The 27,384-nt window shown below is 41.7% G+C and overlaps 1 protein-coding gene across 1 annotated transcript in view; it reads left to right on the top strand.

Moving 5' to 3' along the window:
• The first annotated feature begins 1,233 nt into the window (after window positions 1-1,233).
• LOC136875629 (inactive pancreatic lipase-related protein 1) overlaps window positions 1,234-27,384 on the top strand; it is a 104,130-nt gene continuing 77,979 nt past the window's right edge. Inside the window, exon 1 of the mRNA XM_067149170.2 lies at window positions 1,234-1,388. Coding sequence (XP_067005271.2) covers window positions 1,331-1,388 — 58 coding nt within the window. The 5' untranslated portion in view covers window positions 1,234-1,330. The remainder of the gene's footprint in view (window positions 1,389-27,384) is intronic.

Here is a 27,384-nt window from a genome sequence, read left to right as displayed (position 1 = left end):
CAACAGCCCCGAAGGGCTATGGCTTACTACGCGACCGCTGCTCAGCCCGAAGTCCTGCAGATTACGAAGTGTCGTGTGGTCAGCAGGACGAATCCTCTCCGCCTTTATTCTTGCATATCTAGACCAGGGCCATAATCTCGTCGTCATTTCGTAAGCTAAGTGGAACTTGAACCAGCACTCAGATTCAGGTGAAAATCCCTGACCTGGCCGGGAATCGAACCCGAGATCTCCGGTTAAAAGTTAGGCTACTACAAAGCTTGCCGAAGGAGTTGGCTACGCGGTTTGCGTCACGTTGCTGTGAGGTTGCACTCGGGAGATAGTCCACTGTCGGCAGCCCTGAAGATGGTTTTCTGTGGTTTCCCGCTTCACACTAGGCAAATGCTGGGGCTGTACCTTAATTAAGGCCAGTTTTATGCGGAAACAGAAACTCAAGAGCCTGAATTTTCATTTGAAAATTCCTGATGGTGTTCACCGGGATTTAAAATCGGTTGTGTTGATGAGAAGCTCATGACGATTCCATCCAGTAATGATGTTCTCGTCGCGTTGAAGCAAAGGAGCTCTCATACGTCATTGTGGGTATAATGATATCCAAATATTAATCCATACCAAACACCATGACGCAACATCCTCGAAGGGGCATGGCCTTCCAAGTGACCGCTGCTCAACGCGATGTGTTGCAGATTACGAGGTGTCATGTGGTCGCCACGACGAATCCTCTCGGTCGTTATTCTTGGCTTTCCAGACCGGGTCCATCATCTAGCTCCTCAGTTGTAATTACGGAGTCTGAGTGGACCTTGAGCCAGTTATCAGACCCAAGTAAAGATCCCTGACCTGGCCCGGAATCGAACTCGGGGCCTTCGGGTAAGGCAAATATTAATGGTTCAGTTGAAGTTCTACCATCTGAGAGTGGATTTCTTCTTTCATTTCTTCAGTTAGTGGACGGTAGTAATACGAATTCAATCGGAAGTCCCTAATCTATCTTCCCATAACATAAGATTAGGGACTGGTGTCTATATTTCAATTTAAAAGGAGATTGCAGTTAGTACCAGCAGCCATGTCTTACCGTTCCGTATGGTCATTCATCCGTAACCCACAAAGGAAGCAGATATTATCAGAACATGTGACTAGTTTGAATCTGCGGCTGGCTTTTCCAATCAACACTTCTTGTATATCGCTTGTTTTTATTAGAGTGATTCACTGCGCTGCGCGACCGACGCGGCATGGAGTGGGTGGGTTCCCCCAAGGGCGAGTACTGCGTGCGCAGGTGTGACACTACTACTTAAGAAGCCGGTTGATCGGTAGCACGCAGTGTAACCCTAACCTCCGCAAGATGCTGAAGCACCTCTTAGCACTGGCTCTGTTCGCCATTGTTGCTGCAGAGGACGACGGTAAGTCACATCGCTAGCAAGTTACTTTCTATTTGTGCGGTTATACGGTACATTTTCGTTGGTATTTTTCTTACATCGTATCAATTAGTTTGAGTACTTAATAGTAGGGGCCGGAATCTTATGTAATTACACATTTCATTCACTTACTAGTAGACCACTGACAACGAAAAATATCGACGAATTGTGGGTCTGATGTGGCTATACTTTGGTTTCATTTTGCATACTTTTTCATATTTTTAATACTATTACATAGTTTACATATTATGTGAAGAGGAATCATTTTTGTACGTATAAACATTATTAGCCTTGGTTCGACTCGTTGGCTGAACGGTCAACGTATTGGCCTTCGGTTCAGAGGGTCTCGGATTCGATTCCCGGCCAGGTCGGGGATTTTAATCGTTTCTGACTATTTCTTCCGGCTCGGGGCTGGGTGTATGCGTCCGTCCCAACAATCTCCTCATCATATTCAGACAACATACCACAATACCAACCGCCACAGAAACACGCAATAGAGCCTACATCTCTCCATATAGGGTTGGTGGCAGGAAGGGCATCCGGCCGTAAAACAGAGCCAAATCCACATGTGCGACGCAGTTCACACCCACGACCCCACAGGTGTGGGGAAAAGCGGTAGGAGAAGAAGAAACATTATTAGCCTTGTTTAGTAATAACTGTTATTTATTTCATTTTTAGGATATGAGGGCAACAGGAACTCGGCTACAACAATAAATTGTGTAAAATACTCAGCGATTTACAGTGCAGCCCGCCTGGTGGCCATGATGGTTAAGGCGTCAAGTCTATAAGGTCTGACACCATGGTTAGCGGGTTCGAGTCCTGTTGGTCGGCAGGGTACGAGAGGTGGTGGTATAAAATTTCTAATCGCGTGCCAAAAGCCTGGATTCACTTGCAAACCTCTCCGCAGTGTTCATATGGAGTGAGGGCATATGATACTGTTGTTGGTGATCCGTCTGTCGGATGGAGACGATGAGCCATGAGCAGGCCCCCTGTTGTTACTCGACAGGAGTAGGCTATGTGCCGACACAATGTTTCACCCTCTGCCTACCATATATTATATCAAGTCATTCATTTCGTCTCATGAATTCCTCTGATGACGTTGACGTCAGGAAGGGCATCCGGTCTTAAAATCTCGCTACGAAGACTTATCTCATACGATACCCGACTACGTAAAGAAACGGCACGCGATTTACACAGCATAATACTATTTCTGAAATTGAAGTTTTTTGATGATGTTTTTAATGTGATTATTTAATAAGTGACTATACTAACTTTTAATATTACAGAAGAGTAGACTATATGGAGGTTATCTAAAGCGACAACAGTAACTTTGTCGTTAAATATGGATGTATTTAAAACAATTTTATTCTGTCATATTTTAACAGTAAGTCATAATAAAAGGAATATGCGAACACTCTTTTTCTGGTAAATTTAATGCATTAATACGACTACCTACTTTATGAATATTACATATTTAATGACATATTTTACTGATATTTTGCACTTTGTTATTATATAAAACCCGGGCCCTATTTACCGGGTATGGATGTGTGATTCTTGTCAGGAAGGGCCCAAGTTAAATAATCGTATGTACGGCAGATATTTAGACTACAGGTGTGTAAATAAGATATCAATAATTTTATGAAATGAAATCTTATTAGGGACGTAAACAGAATAGTGGAGTGATAGTTTTGAGACATCACCGCTTACGTATCACAAATGAGACTGTTTCAATGCTAGTTAATGTAAGAGTTTTGAAATGGGGGTATCAAATTTTAGAGGATCCGATTCCAAAAGGTAGCTATTTGTGTAATTTTGTTTATTTGTTCAATATTTAAAGTAAAAAAAAAAACTGCGAAAATAACGATACTTTTGGGGGTTTAAGCTCCATATTTTCTTTAACTCATGAGTGACAGATTACCAGGGGCCTGTTCCACGAACGAACTTTGCAACTTTTCACTTTGCACTTCGCACTTTTCAGTTCAGATTTTGTTCCACCATCACTTTTTCAGATTTAGCTTGCAAAGTGCAAAGTGAAAAGTTAGAAATCTTTTCACATTTCAAGCCTGTTATGTTCCTCCATTGGTACAGAAATGCAAAGTGCAAAGAAATGAAGTGAAAAGTTTTCATAAATCTTGCAAAGAGATGATTCCCTTTTCATCTGTTAATTAACAAGTATGTACACTAGTTTCTCGGCGTAGAATTTGATTTAGTGATATAAACATATTACGACGTGAGCTTTTGTTAGCATCAAGTGAGGACAGTGATGAAGAATCCAATAAGAGAACGAATAAAGACAGGATTAATTTTCATAACCTCACTTCGCCGGAAGTTCACGAGTGATTTTGTATTACCTCAACATAGGCTGACTATATTCTTGAAATGATCGATAATTTATTGAAACATGCAAGAAAGAGAAGTCAATTCCTTTCCTAAAAAGAACGAATTCTTATATGCTTACATTGGTTAGTAAATGGTGCCTAGTTGCACGGTGTAGCGGCAATGCATGGGACATCAAAATCAATTATTTGCAGAACTGTTATCAAAGTCGTAGATGTTATAGTAAATGTAATGTTTCCTAACAGTACTTTGGCCTGATAATCCACTTAATATATCGACGGGATTTCTAATGAAGGGTGAATTTCTGGATGTGTTGACGGTACTCTCGTCATTGATGTGTATCATCATTTGAGAGGTTATTTTTGAAGTTGCCAAAAAGGATGTCACGTTTCTCCTTAACAACTTCCAGCACAGCCAGCTTAAGAGTACGACAATTATTCCGTCAAGTTCACCGGGAAATGTAAAGCATATTAGGCCTATACAACTCGATCGGATCACTCATTCGCAAAGACTTTTCACTTTGCGAAGAAATTGAAAAGTAAAACCTAGTTCATGGTGGAACAGAAATTCTTTGAATTTTGCAAGAATTGAAAAGTGGAAAGTGCAAAGTTGAAAAGTTGCAAAGTTCGGTCGGGGAACAGGCCCCAGTACTACAACTCGTTACTGTCAGTTGTTGTAACATTTTCCCTCCTTCAACTTATGAGACGAACCTTGTAGCTATTAAACCTCCACGGATTTTTTTGTCTGTATGTCACTGGACAGAAATAATAATAATAATAATAATAATAATAATAATAATAATAATAATAATAATAATAATAATCGTCATTATGTTGTCGGGCTCCTTGGTTGAATGCCGGGCGTTGTGGCCCTCAGATGACCTCGTAGTTTTTAGCCCTGCCTGGCTAATTTCTCTGGCTCAGTACTGAGTGTTCGTGACCATCTTATCATACATACATCATTTACACAAAGCACAGCACAATAGCAACCACTACAGAAACGTCCAATAGTGAACATATTCCTCCACCTCAGGATTGGCGTCAGGAAAGTCACCCGGCCGTAAAACTGAATTTAATTTACTGGTAATATCGACCTCAAATAATTGAGAAAAGGCCAGGACTACTACTAGCACTACTACAATATGTTCTAATTCTTAGAAATACTCTTCCTCAATTAAATCTCTGCATTGTTCACGGTTCTTCAACTTCCAAAACCTTCCATGGTTCCGCAATGCTCAGAGTGATCATCCAATGCATTTGGTTAAGCAACACAACCTGCGGTTAACTGGTTCAATTATTGTTGCATTCAGGAGGTAATATTTCGTAAATAGACATAATTTTACATGACTCTTATTCGGTAGATCGATTCCTCATTTGGGGTTGTTCGCTTGTCAGAACCCTGACCCTGCTGTTACGTCTTTCTGTTGCACTTGATACCAAGGACGACTATATTGATGTGCCGTCTGTCAAGGTTGAGTCACCCAGAGTTACAGTCCCTTGGCCTTTTTTAGTGTTATGCGTACACCTTACAATTAGATGTGTATGACAATTCGATCTGTAAGGTCGTGCATTAATGTTGTTTGCTGGGCAACTAGTGTAAAGGCGTGGTCCAGGAATGACGTGGTATGGATGTGAGTTTGCTTTCCTGTCAGTGGGTTTTGTGGATCGAATACCTGTCACTCCATGTGAGATATGTGCTGGACAAAGCGGAGGCGGGACAGGTTTTTTTCTCTGCGTACTCCGCTATTCCTTGCCATCTTTCGTTCTAGCAACACTTCCCAATATCATTTCATTTTATCTGTCAGTCATTAATCATTGCTCCATTGGAGTGTGACAGGCTTTGGCAGCCGGCACAGTTCCTATCCTGGCCGCTGGAGGGATGCCTCATTCATTCCATGCGTGACTCAGTTGAAACAGGGAACATGCTGTGGATTTTCATTTTCACATGGCCACGGGGGTACACTCAGTTTACACCAGAAATGAGTAGCAGGGACAAATGTAGCCAGGCGAAGGGCTAATCACTCTATCCCACTAAAAGCCGAGGTTTTGAATATAGAGATGGCCTCGCTCTAACTTTCATTGCATGACCGACACGAAGTTTTCACATGAGTACGAGGGAAACCATGCATGGTACCGTATTGCTAGAATAATCATCCTATAGATCTGCAGTGTACTGGTTCTATTATTGTCATTACTCGGTGAACTATTCTTTTCACTGTGCTACATGTACCTATACGCGTCTTTAGTTCGGCGTGATATTGCTACTTTATCGACATCAGTTAGAGGTTTAATGAGATTACAGTTTAATTAAAATAATGTCCTTAAGTAATGCAAAGTGTGCATGGAGCCTAGCTCCTTTATGATTCCCACTGAAATATTACCGAAATGAGATTATCGCACCTGATAGGCAACGTAGATTTGTGTTCCTCGATGGCAGGTACATGGAAAAAAAATAAGACGCATTTAGTGTTCGGGTAGAACGCATATATCGCCGATAATATTTAACTTACGATTATTGCCTTTGCTGACAAGATGTAGTGTTTACAGTGCACTATGTCTTCTGGTACGGGCTAGAATAAATCTGTTACTTTCACTGACCTGTCTCAGTCTCATCCTTGGCTTTGACAATATGAAAGTGGCTGAGGTATGAGTGACGCTAGTAATGCCGTTTCTTATGCAGCCAGTCCCCTCTATGAATGGAGTGTAAATTGCGTTCGTAGGGTCGGTTGGTGCATGCATTTCAATGGGCTTGGCAGACTTATAGCCGGCCCCGTGGTGTAGGGGTAGCGTGCCTGCCGCTTACCCGGAGGCCCCGGGTTCGATTCCCGGCCAGGTCAGGGATTTTTACCTGGACCTGAGGGCTGGTTCGAGGTCCACTCAACCTACGTGATTAGAATTGACGAGCTATCTGACGGTGAGACAGCGGCCCCGGTCAAGAAAGTCAAGAATAATGGCCGAGAGAATTCGTCGTGCTGACCACACGACACCTCGCAATCTGCAGGCCTTCGGGCTGAGCAGCGGTCTCTTGGTAGGCCAAGGCCCTTCAAGGGATGTAGTGCCATGGGGTTTGGTTTGATTAGGTTTTTGGCAGACTTATATGCAATAGCAAATTCTGGCTCAGTGAGGAAAGCAACGGGAAACCATCTCACTCCTGTGTTCCCTAGTACGCCTCTTCAGTGACACCTAGGCCATCTATGACAGCTAATAGTGGACCTGTTGAGGATCCAACCAAGCTTCGGGCTGAATACCCAACATACATATGTTTAATGTCGTAAAAAAAAAAAAAACTGAAAATCTGAAACGTAGTTTTCATGAAATAGCGCTTCAAAGTAAGGCAAAATGTGTGCTAAATATGTGACGTCACACGCATACTCTGTTATAAGGTGGCGCTGTGTTGACTCGCGTGCTCAGTTAGAGGTTGGCTGAAATAGTGAAAATAATTTAATAAGTAAGTTTGCGGAACCCTCAAAACCCTCCGGCCGTTACAGTAATGACAGCCTACCACCATTGTTAGTATTTCATCCACACGCACTCCAGCAGTGTTGAATACTATCGAATGCCACGGGCAATTCAGACCAGAAAGATATAAACGATCATGGGTATGATCCATGTGCCTTTATTCATTCGCTTCCTTACATTTTTACAAAACTTTATTAGGGTGGAAATGGCGTCTTTTGAATAGACACTCCTCAAATATCTATGGTAATGTGCTCTTTATTTTTGATAGCACCTGCTTTAGGAGAACTAGAAATCTCCAGGCCGATACTTATTGTGTTAGGAAGTATACAGAAGTTTCCATGTTCGCAGTAACTATGTTGAAAGAGTAGTTTATGTACTGTAGAGGAGTGTTTGTTACGTCTAGATTTTGAGATAAAATTGTGAACTGAGTCAATTTTCGGACCGTCTTCCTTAATGTATGTCATAGTTAGATGTGAAAGTAGCCTAAAACCTTTTCCTTTCACCAACACGAGTAGAAATATAGTTACTCATCCTAAATATAACACAACTGTTCTTTGAAATGTATTTCGGTATTTAGATCTCTTTTCCTGATTAGGAGCTCTGGAACGGACCATGAGGAGGAAACTTTCATCTGTGTGTGAGGTCCTTGGTCTGTCCATATTTTGCTCCAGGTCATCGTTTAGTTCCGTCCCACTACCTCGGAATTTGTTGCCCCACGCACATACGCACATCAAACTTCCTGGTCACACAGTCGGCAACCTCCGATGAATATCAGTCTTATTTACACTTAATGCTTCGAGATAACTGGTTGGCCGTGAGGTTAGGGGTGCGCACCAGTGAGCTTGCATCCTGGAGATAGTGGGTCCGAACACCACTGTGGGCAGCCCTGAAGATGGTTTTCCATTTTCACACCAGGCATACCTTAATTAAGCCCACGGCCGCTTCCTTCTCACTCTTAGCCCTTTCCTATCGTCACCGTAAGACCTATCTGTGTCGGTGGGACGAATAGCAAATTGCAAAAATATATAAAAATATATGTTAACTGAACTCATCTACATTTTGGATTATTGTTCAGTTCTATTTATCATTTTGTTCGTTTGGTTAACTCAGTGAGTTTACGGGGAGTGCCTTTTATTAGCTTAAATTGAGTAAAATGCAAATTAATGTAGCTCCACATTTTTTAATTGTATTGGGGAGATAAAGGGCTCGAACCCCATTGTCAGCAGCCCTCAAGATGGTTTTCCGTGGTTTCCTATTTTCATACCAGCCAAATGCTGTGGCTGTACGTTAATGCCACGGTCGCTATAAGACGTATCTGTGTCGGTGCAACGTAATAAAGCTATATAACATTTTACATGCTTAATATACTTCCATTACCATTCATGCAAATAATAATAACAATAATAATAATAATAATAAAGTAAGTAAACTTGTGTCCTCATCCCGAGGTGGTGCAGCTCTTTTCAGGCACATCCCTAATGAAGGTGAGCTGCATGTACCATTCCAACCACATACCAGCTCTACTGCCATTCATAAATTTCTGGCAGTACCGGGAATTGAACCCGGGCCCCTAAGAACGGCAGCTAGTAACACTAACCGTTACGCTATGGAGGCGGATGTGCAATAATAATAATAATAATAATAATAATAATAATAATAATAATAATAATAATAATAATAATAATAATAATAATAATAATAATAATAATAATAATAATCGTGCCGGACAGAGTAGCTCAGATGGAAGAGCGCTGGCCTACTGACTACAAATTGGCAGGTTTGAGCCTGGCTCAGTCCGGTGGTATTTGAAGGCGCTCAAATACGCCAACCTCGTGTCGGTAGGATTATTGGTACATAAAAGAACTCTTAAAAGACAAACGTCCAGAAACTCGGCGTCTCCCAAAACCAGCAAGGTAGTTAGTGGGACGTTAAACCAATAAATTTCTTAGTAATAATCATATGATCTCTCTTACCGGGAGCAGGGAGTTTGATTGGATGACATCTAGGCTGCCTGCATGGCAGTTTCGACATTCCGTTTTACTCTACCAGATTACAGAGAAACGGAATTCATTTGGGTGATCTGTGGATGAGTTTTAATTTATTTTGTGAAGTAAACACCAATTGTGTCATCAGGGGTATTTTAAGTGCCTACATCGTACGATATGGAGAGAGAATTGAACGTTTTTCCACCTTCTAAAAATCTGGTCACCACTCCCAGGCTTGAACCCGCGGTCTTGATTTGCGTAGGCCGACATTATACCACTGATCCGCCGACGGATATTTGTAAATAGCTTAGGAATTACTTGAAAGTAAGCATGCCAGTTAGTTTTATACAGCTAAATGGGGTCTGCATTCTGAATATTACAAATCGTACGTTATTTAAGTCCGGCTCCACCGATAAATGGTTAGCATGCAGGCCTTTGTGCAAGGGGCCCTGGGTTCGATATCCGGCCGTGTCAGGGATTTCAACTTTCATAGTTTAATTCTTGTGCCTCGGACGCTGGGTGTTTGTGCCATCTTCATCCTTAGAATTCATCATAGGAAGGGTTCATCCTCACAGAGGCGCAGATTGCTTATAGGGCGTCAAATGGAAAGATCTGCACCAGGCCCCTGCGGAGGCCTTATAACATTATTAGGCCTACATTTATTATGTACACTAATTTAAAGACCTATATCAACAAACTCTAGAAACTATACGATATGGAAAATATTGATTTTTTAATCATCACGTCTTTAATAAGTTTTTCTAATTTTTGAACTATAAATTAACTTAAGTAATGAACGTAGGTTTTCGTGGCTCATGGTATTAACTCAAATAAATAAATGAATACTGGACTAAAGCCACTATATTTATTTAATGAAGCCGAGCTTTCATCCAAATTGCATTGGCCTTCATTAGGGCATGTTAAGTTCTGCTTCCGACAGTGAGCAAAGAAATTCAGAGAAACGTGGAAGTCATGACCATACTATCCAAACGGAAAAGCCAGAAACATCTTTTTTACATAAATAAAATAGATTATCATGTCAAAATTCGGGCAAATATATTGAATAGATTTTGAATTATAATGAAAACCATGCATACAAATGAAATGGAATTTACGAAAATGAGCAGCAAACATATGACTGAGTGGGACGTAGTGAGTGATATACATCGACGTCTACAAACGTATCTTATGAAATACCTAGTGAGAATAGAAAAGATCGGGCAAGTTGGCCGTGTGGTTAGTGGCGCGCAGCTGTGTACTTGAATCAAGGAGATAGTGGGTTCGAACCCCACTGTCGGCAGCCCTGAAGATTGTTTTCCGTGGTTTCCCATTTTCACACCAGGCAATTGCTTGGGGATGTACCTGAATTAAGGTCACGGCCACTTCCTTCCAACTCCTAGACCCTTCCTATCTCATCGTCGCCATAAGAACTATCTGTGTCGGTGCGACGTAAAGCAATTAGCAACAGTAACCAGATTTAAGATTTTATTTATTTATATCGAGTCAGAAGCACAGTTAGACACATACAGTATATAAAGATGTACAAAAAAAATGTCTACAGAAAAATGAAAATAAATAAAAGTAAACTGCGCATCAAAGTTTGATATTGTGGTGCACCATAAATTACCAACGTCGAGTCGCCTCAAGCAGTTCTTTCTCAGCACATGTGGCAGGACAAAGATGACATTCTAGCAGATGGACCGTAGTCTACACTTCACCACAGCCACAAAAAACAGAATCCACCGAATACGCAGTCTATTTAGAGGTCTCCAAGTCGTCCAGTACTCCATTTTCGAGCCGGTAATTCTTCACGAGATGTTTTCCATTGTCCAAGGTTCTCAACCCTACCTCGACGCAAAGCGAGTCCTGCTTGCTGTTGTGTTCCTTCAAGTTAAAGGTGCATGTATATTCTATAAGGAATGTTTAAATCTTAAATGTGTATTCCTCCCTTCATAGCTCTCGTCGTCACCCTTGACGGCAATTCCAGACAGACAGACAGACAGACAGACAGACAGACAGACAGACAGACAGACAGACAGACAGACAGACAGACAGACAGACAGACAGACAGACAGACAGACAGACAGACAGACAGACAGGGGTGGTTTGAGGTCATTCATAACTAACAAATACTGCTAACGGACCGTTTCGTGTGTTTAAAATGTTTGTAAATAAATAAATAAATAAATACCCTTAACCCGAGCGTGAACAATTCGCCTTCGAGTCATTTTTTTATGCTTAGGTCCGAGAGAGTAAATTCAAAATAGGTAATTAAATTGTTGGTTTAAAGCAGATTCACCGAGGTGCGAGTTTAACATTACTTAGTCGACGTTAGCCGATTGTGGTTCTTTGCTCAGAAATTCCTCGTGTAGAAACTGTCCGCTAAAGCGATTTAACGAGATGGTGCTGATAATTATTTTTGCCGTTTGGCAACCAACATCCCTTAAAACTAACAAGAAGAGAAAAACGAAGAGGTTAGACGCTTCGAAAAAAAAAAAAAGACGGAAGTGTAAGGATTCTCTAGCCCTCGCAAATATAATGCTGTCATAAAAAGATTTTAAGACTGATATTCTTATGACTGAAGTTTTCATTTATGTCTTCTTACTGGCATACCCTGCAATTGTGGTTTAACATAGTCCCCTGTATGTTTCCAAAATATACCCACATTGTTGTTATATATTGCTTTATCGATGATGTTCTAGTCTAATTTCTTTTAAAGGGCTCATGTAGCTATGCCCTCTTATTAAAGATAATTTTCACGCGTTTAGATAATTCATATCGTTATGTATTATATTGGTACAGATCTGTTATCACTCGTATGTTCAGAAAATAACTAATACTGGCGTGAAGGTGTCTGTTGACTTTTTAAATGTTACCAGGTAACATTAAACATGGTGCTTTATCTTATAGATACATCACTGACGTCATAAGTAAGTTTATGTATCACATTTCTGTGATAGTTCAAATGAAGTTTTCCCAGAATTTCGTTAATTGACTTTATACTGATAAATTCAACTAATAGGATTTTTTAAGGAATATAATGACATACATATACATAATGCCTTTATTGTGGAAAAGTTAGGGATCAAGGTTCTCTTACACTTACACTAGACATCTATATATACTTAAGAATGTACAACTACTATTAGCTTAGGCTAATGGGCCTTGTCCCGCCCGAAGCGGAGGAATGTATTCATTATTACGCGTCTCCGTAGCGGTTGATATTGTGGAGTGTTTTGTTTAAAAGAAGAGGTGTGCAGTGAGAGAAACACAGTCACCCAGTTCCCGAACCTGACGAATATACCGAACGCGGCTACAATCCTGGACCTGATCGGGAATCGAACCTTGGACCCCTCTTCTGAAGGCTGCGTCGCTGATCATTATTCCAAATAAGTAAAAATATGAACAAACAAAGGGCTCAATATATATGCAATGTGGTTTCACAATTACATGCTAATATGAAACAGGTCAATCATATCCTTATGTCCTCTGATGTGAGTCTGACCAGACTTCATCATAAGCTCGTAAGCCGCAATCACTCACAATATGCTGGATTGTCTGGACAAGGACATCACAGTGACTCTGAGGAGAAGTTATTTCCCCACCCCGCCCCCACTTGAACTGCGAGTAGGCGCAAACTCCATGCCCAGGACGAATTCTGTTGAGTGTAACCTAAGTTCTTCTTGGGATTTCAGCCACAGATCCTTCATGGTCAGGAAGCAGCATTAGTTGAGGACGTGTTTTTAATGACCTTTCTTCCATCCACTGGGCAAAAGGGTTGAAACTGCTTGCTAGTAGCATCTGGGTATTGGGATTCTGTGGAAATTTGGACCTTAGCCTGTTTACTTCGAGGTGAGGAATGTCATCATCAATGGGCAACACATACTTCTCTAGGATTATATTCACTTGTGAGTGCTTATTGTCTCCGAAGAGAAGTATAGGAAGCCAATGGGAGCAGGTGGATGTTATTAAGCCTAGTGGCCATTCTCATAGTGTTGTTCAGTTGGGCATCAACTAATTTCACGTGATAACTGTTATTCAACACTGGAGAGCAATATTCTGCTGCACCTCTACTTAGTAGCAAAGATACCGCATGTTGTTCTACAGAGCTTTTGTAGTATGTTCCTGCGACTTTTCTTTTCGCTTTTATATCTAAAAGGTGTTGTTCAAAAGGGAGGGTGTGGTCCCACGTTATGGTTAAATACTTTGGGAACGTATTGCATATGAAAACCTGACCTTCGAATAATACATGGAGACCGTTATCTGTCATTTTCTTCTGCTTGCGCTTAGTTGTGGTCTCTACTTCTTGAAATAGTTCACAAACGTGGTTAGGTAACTAGTGAGCACTGAGCTAATACTGATTCTTGTAGGAAGCCGCTGTGCTCATTTTGGTTCCTAAAACAACTTTGAAGAGTCTATTGTACAGTATGTTCCTAGTAAGGTGTAATTTATTTATTTATTTATTTATTTATTTATTTATTTATTTATTTATTTGGGAAACCGAAACAGCGAGAAGCCGAATTACAGAGTTCCGCAATACAATGGAATAGCACATAGCAACATAAAAAAATAAGTGGAAGAACAATGAAGGAAAAGCATCTAATGAAAAAATTAGAGGAAAAACTTAAAAGCTAACAAAACTGTAGATATAACAAAACATGAAGGCAAAAGGAACAACGAGGAAAATTAAAGATTGAACGTAAAACGAAGGAAGAACTTATAGCTAGGCACACTAAGATAACTACAGATATAACACATAAGTAACGGTATAGTACAGTAAAAAATAAATAAATATTACATTATGTACAAAATAGAATTATGAAAAAAATGAACTAGGTTAGGTTAAGGAAGAATCGATTAAAGGAGGCATACGAAGAAAAAAGTTCAAGTTCCTGTTAGAAGAGTTAAGGAAGGTTGGTATGCGGATAAGTAAAGTTCTTTGAACGAAAGAGAGGCGGGAATACGGAATATGAAGGGGTGGATTAATCCTGGTTTTGCGAGTTGGAACATGTAGGGAAAGGAAGGATGCAGGTTCAGGAGAATGAAATAAACCGTTAACAGCGTTATATAGGAATCTAAGATCAGCTACTTTCCTGCGACTAGATAACGGGCGAAGGTTTAACTTATCCAGTATCTGATTACTGCTCTAGTTTCGACAATAAGATACTCTGGCTCTAACAGGAGCACAGAAGAATGACTGCACGCGGTCAATATGATTCAGATTAGTGGATGAAGAGGTAGACCAAATGGGAGAAGCGAATTCAATAATCGGTAGGAGGCAAGATACATAGTAGGCTCTGAGGGCGTGGATATCGGTGATTTCAGAAAATCTATACAACTAAGCGAGAAGTGACATTGCTCGTGATGTTATCTTTTGTATATAGGGTTCAAATAACAATTTACTTTCAAACAGCACTCCTAAGTCATTTTGTTCTGTTAGAGTTGGGAACGGGTTACCGAGGAGGGAGTATTTATTAAGAATAGGGGATTTACGAAGCGTGATAGAAATAGAGGAACACTTGGTAGGATTAGGCTTAAGACGCCATGTGGAGCACCATTCAGAGAGTGAGTTAAGCCCGCTCTGTATGGAGTTTACGTCTGATAAAGAATCGATTTGTTTGAATATTTTACAGTCATATCCAAATAGAATTTCACACGAAACGGTGGATATTAATGAGATCGTCAATAAATAGGACAAAAAGAAGGGGGCCTAGGACACTGCCTTGAGGGACGCCAGAATGTATCATAACAAGAGTCGAACTGAACCCATCTAGAACCACACGCTGAGTTCTGATATTGAGGAAGCTCTGCAGGAGAGTTAGGAAGCGACCATGGATATTAAAACGTTCTGAGAGTTTATAGGAAAGCAGTGCGTGGTCTATGGTATCAAAAGCCTTTGCAATATCAATGTAGCACACGTAGAGCTGAGAACCGGCATTAAGAGCAGATGTTGCACGATGGAGAAGAACAGCCAGATTAGCTAAGCAGGAGCTACCAGGAAGAAAACCATGCTGCTGGGACGATATATAATGAAGGGTGAAAGAAAGAAGACGCTGGTGGACAATCTTTTCAGAGATGAAATATAGGTTTGGTAATATAGAAATTGGGCGATAGTTTCTGACATCAGACCTCTTTCCACTTTTAAAAACCGGAGTGATATTAGCGGTTTTCCAGTCGTCAGGAAAGTAGGCGGCTAAGAAGCAACGGTTAAATATAACAGCAATAAGATGGGCCAGATTCGTAGCGGTATTCTTAAGAAAGACAGGACTGAGGCCATCGGGACCAGTAGGTTTATTTTCTGGCAGGGAGGAAAGTAAAGAATAGACTTCTGACTCAGAGGTGGAAAGATTGCTGAGACTATGAGAAGGAACACAATCAATACACGGAAAATCTGGGAACTGAACAGGTGCAACCAAATTAGACGCGAAGTAATCGTTGAAAATTCCCGATCTATTACTACCACTGGCTAAATTATCACCCCAAGTCACTGTGTCTGGCACACGCTTTGTATTTTTCCTGCTGTTTATCAGAGACTAGAATCGTTTGCTATTACTTCTCATTTCTCACTTGTATTAAAAGGTATTACCTAAAGTAGTTGTACAGCAGCCTTTCTCTCAACACTGTATCATAAATCAGATCTAGGAAGATAGCAAACGTTTTTATTTGTGAATGCTGCGAGTGCAAGAATTTGGTTCTGTCTAAAACCCGCTTGGTCTGCAGGAACGTGTGAAGTTGTGAATACATCTTTCTAGAAGTTTGTAACAGTAGGTTTCAGATAAATATTTTGGTTTCCAGACTTTAAGATGTCAATAATTTTCGTCCTTTTATAATGCTTTGGAAGAATACCTGTTTTCACTTTCTTTGTGAAGAAGCAAGCTAACCATTTCCAAGTATTTTGCCTATATGTGTGAGGAACGCAGGATGTGCGTCATCGAAGCCTGGAGCCTTGCCAGACTTCACGTTCTTCACTGAATAATTCACCACTTCTACAGCGAATGTCTCCGAATATGCTGAAGATGATGGAGATAATGCTTTGACAGCTTCCAGATTACTTTGTTTTATTAACGTAGTGTGATCTCTAGAACCATATAAGTTAATGCAGTGTGGCTCGCAGTGTTATTCGCTGAGATCTCAGAGTTCAGTTTAATCGCTCCTGTGCTTCCTGTAAGTTTTCTCAAAGGACTCCAAGCTGTTCTACAGGAATGATGGAAATCCAACCACTTTTGTTTGTTTAAGGTATCGAAGCTACGTAGTAACTCTTCACCAGTTTCATGGTCACCTCTTTTGAGGAATTCTTTGTAGAGGGTATCACTTCCGTCATTCCACCCTCATTTCTATATCCCCTTGGAATATACTTTTAGGCTACTGATGTAACGAGTCGCACAAATCTATGATGGTTACTGCTGTGTGCAGAAATCTATTTAATACATTTGTCGAGTACGGCAGAGAACTTTGTGCAATGTGCCTTTTGGAAGTCCTCTCCACGAGAGGGAAATGAGCTGATTAGATGGAAGGAGATATCGGTTTCTAAGAGTACTGGTCTATGTTGACGTTTTGGGAAATTTCCTATCGCCTTTCTCGAGATGGAAATTCAGCTAAAGGAGACGTAACAGAGATCTGGACTGTAATCATGTCTCCAACTAGCTGATTTGAATGTTTCCCTGTCCTTTGCATCGAAACTAAGTTTTAAATTAAGATCTTCAGCCCATGCGGCAACAGCATTACCGCACTCATCATTCTTTGCATACATCCAAGTTTTGTGACGACTGATGAAATCTTCAGCGTAGATTGTAGGATGACTAAACGCTGGGAGGACTGGGATAGGCCAGGAGATTGTAGGAGGTTTCTATACATTTATTACTGTTACGTCACTACTACTATATGAGTGCTGTTATCTGTATTATAGGAGACTACCTCTACAAGTTCCAGGCTTTTGGAGGCGTACGTTGTGACTTCGTATGCACAAAAAAGGTCGCACCAACTACAGCATAGCTATAAATATTTAGTGTCTTCTTCATTTCCTCCTCACTTGCTACATGTGTTTCCTGAAGGGTTACCAAATCGATATTGTTATCACATTTGGAGAAATATTCACCTTTGGAGCGAATAGCGCCTTCAATAATTAAGCTGGCAGATTTTAATGCCATCTCCAAAATTTCTTTGTCTTGGAGTTCCGAAAATAACCATTGGGGGCAGTAGTTGGAATCTGTGAAGTGTGCATGATTAAATATGCCAGGAGATCTTAAGAAGATAGTCTGGCAGCGAAGTGCTGACGTTCATTTCAGTATCTGGTTATCAAATACCTATCTAGAGGTACGACATGGAGGAATCAGTACTACCCCACAATAATAATAATAATAATAATAATAATAATAATAATAATAATAATAATAATAATAATAATAATAATAAGCACATGAGCGTACCGTGCGGAGTGGCCGCGCATGTCATCGCGCTAGAGCTATGGAGCCAAGCTCTGTATTCGGAAGACGCGTGGTTTCGAAACCTACCGTCGGCTGTCCTGAGAATGATTTTCTGTGGTTTCCCATTTTCATTTCCAGGCGAATGCTGGGGCAGTTCCTCTTCATAGACCACAGCCGATTCCTTCCACCCCCTGACCCAATTTCATTCACCATCGTTCACCTTCCTTGGCTCCTCAATTGAGGTTGGCGTCAGGAAGGACATCCTGCCGTAAAACATGCCATGTAACTTTATCTCACCTTATCTTTGATCCAGTATCAAGAAGGGGACTAAAATATAAACAGACGGCACAATCATCATCATCATCATCATCATCATCATCATCATCATCATCATCATCATCATCATAGAGGTTCAATAATAATGTCTTTAATTTCATCGTTGTAACTAGTGTAGTTTATGGAAGATGTTCGGCAATAAAACACCACACTTGCCAGACGTGTTGGTGAGTTGTGATTCAGCCGCCCCTAACATGGGGGTCGAGGTACCGCCACTAACATGTGGAACCGTCGTGCCCTTTGTGTGTTGTCCTCGTATTAATTCCCAAGTACAGGGCTGCCTCTTCCAACATCTCCGCCGTACCGAAGGTCACCCTCTCCGCCGTTGATGTCGTTGAGGTCTTCACTCGTAACCCTGAGCTGGGACCCTTACCAGATACTACACACCGGGTCAGCGTGCTCTGGGACTCACATAGGCAGGGGCGCCACTCCCTGGGTAGAGCTGCCTCCAAGGAGGGTCTCTACCTCTACCTAGCAAGACTAAAATGGCAATGGGTAGGACACGTAGCTCGACAAGACTACAACAGGTGGATCTCTAGGATTGTTCACTGGAGACCATGGGGACACACGAGAGGCATTGGAAGACCCCAGAAGAGATGGCTCGACGACATAAAGCTGTTGGCTGGAACACGCTGGTTCCAAGTGGCTCAAGACTGAAGACGACGGAAGCACATGGAAGAGGCCTATATCCAGCAGTGGATTGAAATAGGCTAGAAAAGAAGAAAGAAGAACTAGTGTACCGTTAAACGGAACTATTAGAAAAACATTCGTTCGTTCATTAATTTCTTCAATAATATGTCTAACATGTCCATGCAATCCAATGAACAAGTGCTCGTGGAAAGGCATCTTAAATTTGCGAAGAGGAAGGAACGTCCCTAATGTTTACAGGAAGACAGTTCTGTGACCTCGAAGCTGTGATAATGTGAAGGAGCGGATGTATACTCTAATGCGGTTATGGATATGGTGAGAGAAGAGCCGGATCTTGTGTTTTGGTCATGGTAGGATGAGCGGTATATTGAAGGTCGAAGGTGTGAAGTTTACCGCACTACTGTACTCGAAACTAATACAGTCCCTTATAATATGGCGATAGTAAAATAAACTCGTGTCCTCGACCCGATGTTGCGCAGCTCTTTTCAGGAACACCCCGAATCGAGGTGAGCTGCATGTACCATTTTAACCATATAAGAGCTTCATTATTAAGTCTCTGGTAGTACCGGGAATCAAAGTCGGCCCATCAAGGACCGTAGCTAATAGTGCCAACGGTTACGATACAAAAAAGAAACAATATGGTGATGTATGAACTTGATATCGCAAATTGGAGAAGTATAGAGCCTTAGGTTTTGCCGTGCAATACGTCTGTAGTTTAGGAACCGTTCTTGGGCCGGTGAGCGTTACAAGAAACATGGCACATTAAAAATAGAGGACCGGGCGAGTTGGCCGTGCGCGTAGAGGCGCGCGGCTGTGAGCTTGCATCCGAGAGATAGTAGGTTCGAATCGCACTATCGGCAGCCCTGAAGATGGTTTTCCGTGGTTTCCCATTTTCACACCAGGAAAATGCTGGGGCTGTACCTTAATTAAGGCCACGGCCGCTTCCTTCCAACTCCTAGGCCTTTCCTATCCCATCGTCGCCATAAGACCTATCTGTGTCGGTGCGACGTAAAGCCCCTAGCAAAAAAAATAAAAAAAAAATAGAGGGACATTATACGTGGTGTTTGAAAAATCTATGCCGGCGGTTGAGGCGCTGGCTTTCTGACCCCAACCAAGCGGGTTCGATCCTGGCTCAATCCGGTGATATTTACAGGTGCTCAAATACGCCAGCCTCGTCTCGGTAGATTTACTGGCACGTAAGAGAACTCCTGTGGGACAGAATTCCAGCACCTCAGTGTTTCCGAAAACCGTAAAAGTAATTCGTGGGATGCAAAACAAATTACAATTATTTCAAAAATCCATGTCATTACTTCAGAGCTTTATTCCTCACATACTGAGGAAAAAAGTGTATATAAATATGAGTCCGGAAATGCGTACTTTCCGAGACATATGCTGCCATGGGCTAGAATATCAAATGTTGAGGGCTAGCTTGTATGTACTGATGTACTCCGGTCATTAACTTGTAAGATGTATTCAAAATGAATGCCTCCCGCCATACTGCAGACCTGTGCTCGTCCTAGCATGAATATATGAACACGCTCGAATGCCCCGTTGTTGTACGTATTGTTTGAAACGACCTTACAATTCTGCCTTGAAATCTTGCCTCAAAACCTCTACAGCAGTAACGTACACAAAAGAGTTTAAGTAACCTCTCACAAAGGGTTCAGATCAGGTGATCGCGGAGGCCAAGAGAGTACGCAATTCAGGACCCATACCCGAAAATTATGCCTGTATTCAACACGCGCGATGACAGTTTTCAGTATCATTTCTTCTAAATAGGAAGGACAAACGTGTTTGGAAAGAAGATTCTAAACACGGAATAACGTCATGAGTATGCTAATGCATCGCCATCTTGATGTACTAAAATGACTGTGCTGCGCAGCTAACAATTAGCCTGGCTCTGGACTATGGTATGGCAGCGCGTCGCGTGAAGTGTCTTTTGATTTGTTCAGGGAGTTCTACAAGAATACGGTGAAAAATGTTGAAATAGAGATCATTTGAGATAAAAGTGGTACGAAGAAATGCAAAACAAGTCACGACAGATGGCCAATAAATGGATATAAAATGATCGGACACGCATTCGAGATGTTTGAGCGGCTTGTCAGAATTCGTCTGGGCGAAGTACTGGTCGTCCTCCCAGTTGTATCGCCGACGCTCCAGGACACTGCCCTTGAGGTGGTAGAGGTGGGATCCCTCGCTGAGTCCATGGGAGAAACCAACCCTGGAGGGTAAACTGATTAAGAAATAAAATGCCAACAAAATGATTTTTTAACAATTGGCTTTACGTCGCACCGACACAGACAGGTTTTTATGGCCGAGATAGATAGGAAAGGGGAAGGATGCGACCGTGGTCTTGATTAAGATACAGCCCCAGAATTTGCCTGGTGTGAAAATGGGAAACAACGGAATACCATCTTCAGGGGGTTACCTATTATCTCCCGAATGCAAACTGACGGCTACGTGAACCAAACCACAGAGCTATTCGCTAGGTGACAAGAAGATTTATTTCGAAATTACCTGTCTCGTGGTGGGTAGTGTGCGATAAAACTTGCGGCCGGAACTTAGAGCCCCGGTCGAAATTTAGGTTTATAAATTTGCAAGCAAATTTGCAGTTTTACACGACTGAAGGGACTTCTGACTTTAGGTGGAATTCGAAGCACACATATCATAATAATAATAATAATAATAATAATAATAATAATAATAATAATAATAATAATAATAATAATAATAATAATAATAATAATAATAATAATTGTCAAAACTAAACCTTTCCTAACATCCCTTACATCAGCTAGCCACAAAGGAGCCGGGAATTGGTCAGAGGAGCGCAGGAAAGAATTCAGCGAGAAAATGAAGGAATACTGGGCCAAGAGGAAGGCTCAAGAGGCCACTAAGAACACAATCCAGTACGCTAAAAGGGGCAGACGACGACAAAAATACAGCTAGAACACAAGCACCGTGGTCCACAGATGGCCTAAACGCAAAGAATAATAATAATAATAACAATAATAATAATAATAATAATAATAATAATAATAATAATATTCTTGGTTTTATAAGCCACTAAATAATTTTTCGGTTTTTGGAGAGGCCGCGGTGAAAGGACTTTTGTTTCCCAGGAAATCTTTTACCTGTTGTACACCTCTTCAGTGACGCCTTGGCAGTCTATGACAGCTTATGACAAAATGAATTTCCAACCATTCTTCTCTCTGAATACTCTATATGGGCACATACATACTCCGTACATTAGGAAAGTATGATTTTGTTATGTTTCCGTTTATAGTATTTTCTCGTTGGCTCTCCCACAATCGAATGGTTTCCTCCCACGGTTCTTGTTTGATTGCACTCATACATGTTCGATTGTTTGCAGCTTCTTCGGGCAAATGGTCTACAATTTCCTTTCCTTCATTGTCAACATGAGCCTTGATCCTTGTAAAATGTATGATCCAGTTTTTTGCTGAAGAAAATACCTTGTATTTCTTCCATCAATATCTTGTGCTTGTTTCGTAAAAGATGCAAGGTTATTTTACTATCAGTGTGTATTACTGCAGATTTTTCATGTATATTGTCTATGTCTTATAACTCCTCAAGTGCCTTCAGTATTGAAACTTACTTATCCTGGTTATTTGGGCGTCTGTTATATAATTTGAACCTAAGTTGGTGAGTTAGTTCAGAGTTGATGAGCAAGCGGTTAATAATTGGCAAAGGATATATGTAATTAATTGTATCGAGTTAGGGTATTGATCAGTACTGTCATCATCTATATATACAGTATATGCCTTAATCATACAGTATTACTTTCTGTAAAGGAGCATGTTTTAATAAATGATTTTAAAAAGTACCTACATACATACGTACATACATACATAGGCCTACCTACATACAACCTGTGTCTGAAAAATTCGGCGAATTGTCTCATGAAATAAAGACAACGTAAGTTACGCACAAAACTCCTTTACTGGCCTTCAAAGTAATCTCCGTTAGCTACAACACACTTTTGACATCGATTGTAAAGCTGCTGGAAGCTGGCAGCAAACGCTTCTTTTGGAATCTCCCGGAGAACCCTTGTCACGCGTTGTTGGATACCTGCTACACTGTCGAACTGGTGGCCTTTTAGGACTAATTTAAGGGGGGAGGGACAAGAAAAATCTGCCGGCGCCAAGTCCGGAGAATATGGAGGGTGTGAAAGAACAGTCACCTGGCGTTCAGCAAGAAACTGGGATACGCGGATCGCGATGTGCGGACGGGCATTGTGGTGCAGGAGCTTCCACTGTCCACTCCGGTACAGTTCAGGCCGAACCCGACTGATACGTTGCAGTGGCCATTTCCAAACTCCCTCATTGAATTCCGCGTTGATAGGTGTACCCTGGGGGTGCAAATTCATGATGAATGACACCATTGCTGTCGAAAGAGGCGATCAGGATTGTCTTAATCTTGGACTTTGTGCGCCGACTTTTCTTGGGAAGTGGAGAAGACTGAACACCACACCATTGACTGTCTTTTGGTCTCCGGATCATACTGGTAGCACTACGACTCATCTCCTGTAATGATGGTTTCAGCACCTCCGGATTTTGGTCACAAACATCAATGAAATCTCCCGACGTTTCCATCCGAGTTTGCTTCTGCTCGTCTGTCAGGTTGTGCGGTACAAACCGGGCACAAATCGTCCGCTTTTTCGAATGTTCATGAACAATGGTCCTTACACTGTCTACACCACTTCATCTGCCATCATTCGTAAGGACAGTCGCCGATCATTTGCAAGCATCTGTCGCACTCGTTCGATGTTGTCTGGAGATGTGCTTGTGGTTGGTCGACCCGAACGCGCCTCGTCCTCAACACCTTCCTTTCCATCTCGAAAGCGTTTAAACCAATCAAAAACGCACGTTTTACTCACTGCTTGAGCGTGGTAAACTTGCACTATCATTGCGTGTGTTTCCGTTGCCGTTTTGCCTAGGTGGAAACAAAACTTCATATTAACGCGTTGCTCCGTTTTGCACTCAATGTGCAATGACCCGAATCTTCACACTGACTCCGTGCGATGTGTTGCAGCGTCATGTCTCGCAAAGCGTGTGCGCGAGCGCATCGTTCGAACTAGCACGATGTACAAACTAGGCGACCATTTACCGAACTTTTCAGACACAGGTTGTACATACATACATCTCGTAATTGTCCATCTCGGGCTCAATGGCAGTGTAGCAACCGTCATTTCAGAGAGCTTCAGCTTCAATTCCAGGCAGGATCAAGGTTTTTAACTGCATCTGAGTAATTCCCCGGACTCGGGGTCTTGAAGTTTGTATTTGTCCCAATACCCTCCTCTTCACATATGGTATATACAACGCACTACCGACCATCACAGAAATATTTTAATGGTGATTACATCCCTCCACATGTGGTTGATGCCAGGAAGGGCACCTGGCTGTAAAACTGGGCCAAATTAACATAAATTGCCGACCCCAGGAAACTTTTGTACGTAATTCGTTGAAGTGTGGCCTTGATAAAGCTGTACACGACTAGAACACATTCTATGGAATGCCAACCAAAGTCTTTAATACTTACGTATTCCTGAATACATCGCAGTGTTAATACTAACGAGAAGTCAGCAACTCGCATGGAGTACCTCACGCGGACAGCGACCAAGCATTCGACACGTTGCTACAGAGCATCTGTTTACCTTAAGACGAGAGGCGTATATGGCTTAGAATTCTTTATAGTATTGCGAACTTGCGTTCGAAGCGGTAGCTGACGAAGCCATCAGAATCAGTCTGAGAGGGAGTCACATAATATAACAGCAGTACACACGCATGAAAATATGACATAGACACAAGCCTGGAATGCAACATCTAGCGACGAGGAACGTATAAAGTTGGGAAACACCGAAACGATATAATATTGAAGGAACAGGGAAGGGAACTACCTACGTAAATCCTTAATGTCTGGCAACCACGTATTACGTAATTGATAGGCAGTCTCCCTGTTGAAATTGTTAGGAATTCTACGTATTTCCACAACTTCCCGTATAATCCTGGACCTACAGTGTCTAGTGTGGGTAAGAGCTCGAGTCCACTTTCGCCCGTAGTGGCTAATTTCTTTATGGAGCATTTTGAGAAGGAGGCTATTGTTTCAGTGCCCGTCAAACCTATGTTTTGGTGGAGGTATGTTGATGATACATTTGTGGTCTGGACAGAAGGTCCTGCGAAACTTCACTATTTCTAAACCACCTAAATCAGCAACATCTTTCAATTAAATTCACTATGGGGGTGGAGTCGGACGGATGCCATCTCCTCTTGGATGTTCTAGTAAGAAAGAAACCTACCCTTATAAATCGCTATATTCATGCAGATTCTCACCACCATCCAGCACAAAATCAAGGCATTCACACGACACTCACCAAGAGGGCGAGACGAATTTGTGAGGCATCGGATATCCAGGTGGAGATGGACACACTCAAAGTCACGTTCAAGGGTAATGGTTACAGCGATTTGCAGATTCATAGAATCCTGCATCCCAGAGAAACGACCATGAAAAGCTCACAGAAGGAAGAAGTGAAAGGAACTACCGACCTGCCTTACATTCACAACACCACAGATCGAATTGCCAAGGTCCTCCGCAAACACAATATAAGAACCGTTTTTGGCACCGTCACTAAAATTGCTCACAGTTGGGTAAACCCAAGGACAAATTATACCCACATTTACACCCTGGGGTATACGAAATTCCCTGTACTTGCGGCAAGGTATACATTGGCCAAACATGCCGATCCATTGGTACACGTATCAAGGAACATTAATGAAATATTCGTCTCAACCAGCCAGACAAATCAGCAATAGCTGAGCACACTCTATCGTCGGGTAATGTTGTCGTGTTCCAAGATGCTTGAGCCCTTACACACACTAGACACTACTGGTCCAGGATTATACGAAAGCTGCGCGAATGCCATTTTTCACTCTGAAGGGATATTGAACTTGCCAGTCTTCTTGCCTAAGATCAATAACCTTTACATACTTGTTTAAGACCGTCTTGATTGAATTACTTGGCATTTCTGGGGGTAAATTTAACTCTCGCACTGTTTTCAGTATCGGATCTGCTGCACTAATGTCTGCCTTTCGCACCCGATCGTCAGTAAACATTATCCTGTGAGAGCCCTGGTATTTGTCAATATGTCTTTCAAAATGTACAGATGATATTACCTTTATATAGACTGCAGTTGGATATCTCCAGCTGGTCATGCGTCAGCTTCAAGGAAGTCTGTATCCAGTTGTGAACTTCCCACGCTGTTGGCCTGTTTCGTCTCTCTCTCGAAAAGACATTTCAAGGTGTTTTGTCGTATAATTTTTGTGGCATATTTACAGATTGTTTTACGTGAGTTGTCGCACTTTAGTGAAAATACTAGGGTACAGTCAAGAAGACCTCGATTCACAGCACCACTTCACTAGAATACTATGTTTGTTAAACTCGATAGGCTATCAGGAGTGAACCGTCTCGTAGCGCATCCCAGGACGAACCGTAGGGCAGTCGCCCAGGTAGCAGATTCCCTACCTGTTTTCTTCCTAGCCTTTTCTTAAATGATTGCAAAGAAATTGGAAATTTATTGAACATCTCCCTTGGTAAGCTATTCAAACCCTCAACTCCCCTTCCTATAAACGAACATTTTCCCCAATTTGTCTTCTTGAATACCATATATTCATGTTGTGATCATTCCTACTTTCAAAAACACCACTCAAACTTATTCCTTTACTAATGTCATTTCACCCCATCTCTCCACTGACAGCTTGGAACATACCAATTCGTCGAGCAGCTCGTCTCCCTGCTCTCAAGTTTTACCAGTCCAAACTATGCAACATTCTTGTAACGATACACTTTTGTCGGAAATGACCCAGAACAAATCGATCTGCTTTTCTTTGGGTTTTTTCCAGTTCTTGAATCAAGCAATTCTGATAAGGGTCCCATACGCTGGGGTCGTACCAGATACTTATATGTTCTCCCCTTAAATCCTTACTACAACCCCTAATCACCCACATAACCATCTGCAGAGATCTGTAACCTTTATTTAAAATCCCATTTATGTGATTGCCTCAGTGAAGGTCTTTCCATATTTTAACACCTACACTAGGTACTTACAATGATCCCCAAAAGGAACTTTCACCCCATCAATGCAGTAATTAAAACTGAGAGGACTTTTCCTATTTGTGAAACTCACAACCTGACTTTTAACCCCATTTATCATCATGCCACTGCCTACTGTCCATCTCACAATATTATGGAGGTCATTTCGCAGTGACTCACAATCTTGTAACACATTTATTATGCTGTACAGAATAACATCAACTGCAAAGAGCCAAAACATAAAGGTCCATTAATACTGCCGTGAGTAACTCCCTTCTTAATTATTACAAGGTCAGATAAAACTTCGCCTGCTCTAATTCTCTGAGTTCAATTTTCTAGAAGTATAGCCACCCATTCACTCAATCTTTTGTCTAGTCCAACTGGACTCATTTTTGCCAGTAGCCTCCGATAATCTACCCTATGAAATGCTTTAGATAGGTCAATCACGATACAGTCTATTTGACCTGAATCCAGGATATCTGTAATATCTTGCTGGGATCTTACAAGTTGAAGTTCAGTGGAATAACCTTTCCTATACCCGAACTGAGCCGGCCCGGTGGTGTAGGGGTAGCATGCCTGCATCTTACCCGGAGACCCCGGGCTCGATTCCCGGCCAGGTCAGGGATTTTACCTGGACTTGAGGGCTGGTTCGAGGTCCACTCAGCCTACGTGATTAGAATTGAGG

Source organism: Anabrus simplex, chromosome 6 (genome assembly GCF_040414725.1).
Source record: "Anabrus simplex isolate iqAnaSimp1 chromosome 6, ASM4041472v1, whole genome shotgun sequence".
NCBI lineage: Eukaryota > Metazoa > Arthropoda > Insecta > Orthoptera > Tettigoniidae > Anabrus > Anabrus simplex.
Note: the sequence above shows the minus strand (reverse complement) of the source record. Positions and strands in the feature narration are given on the sequence as shown.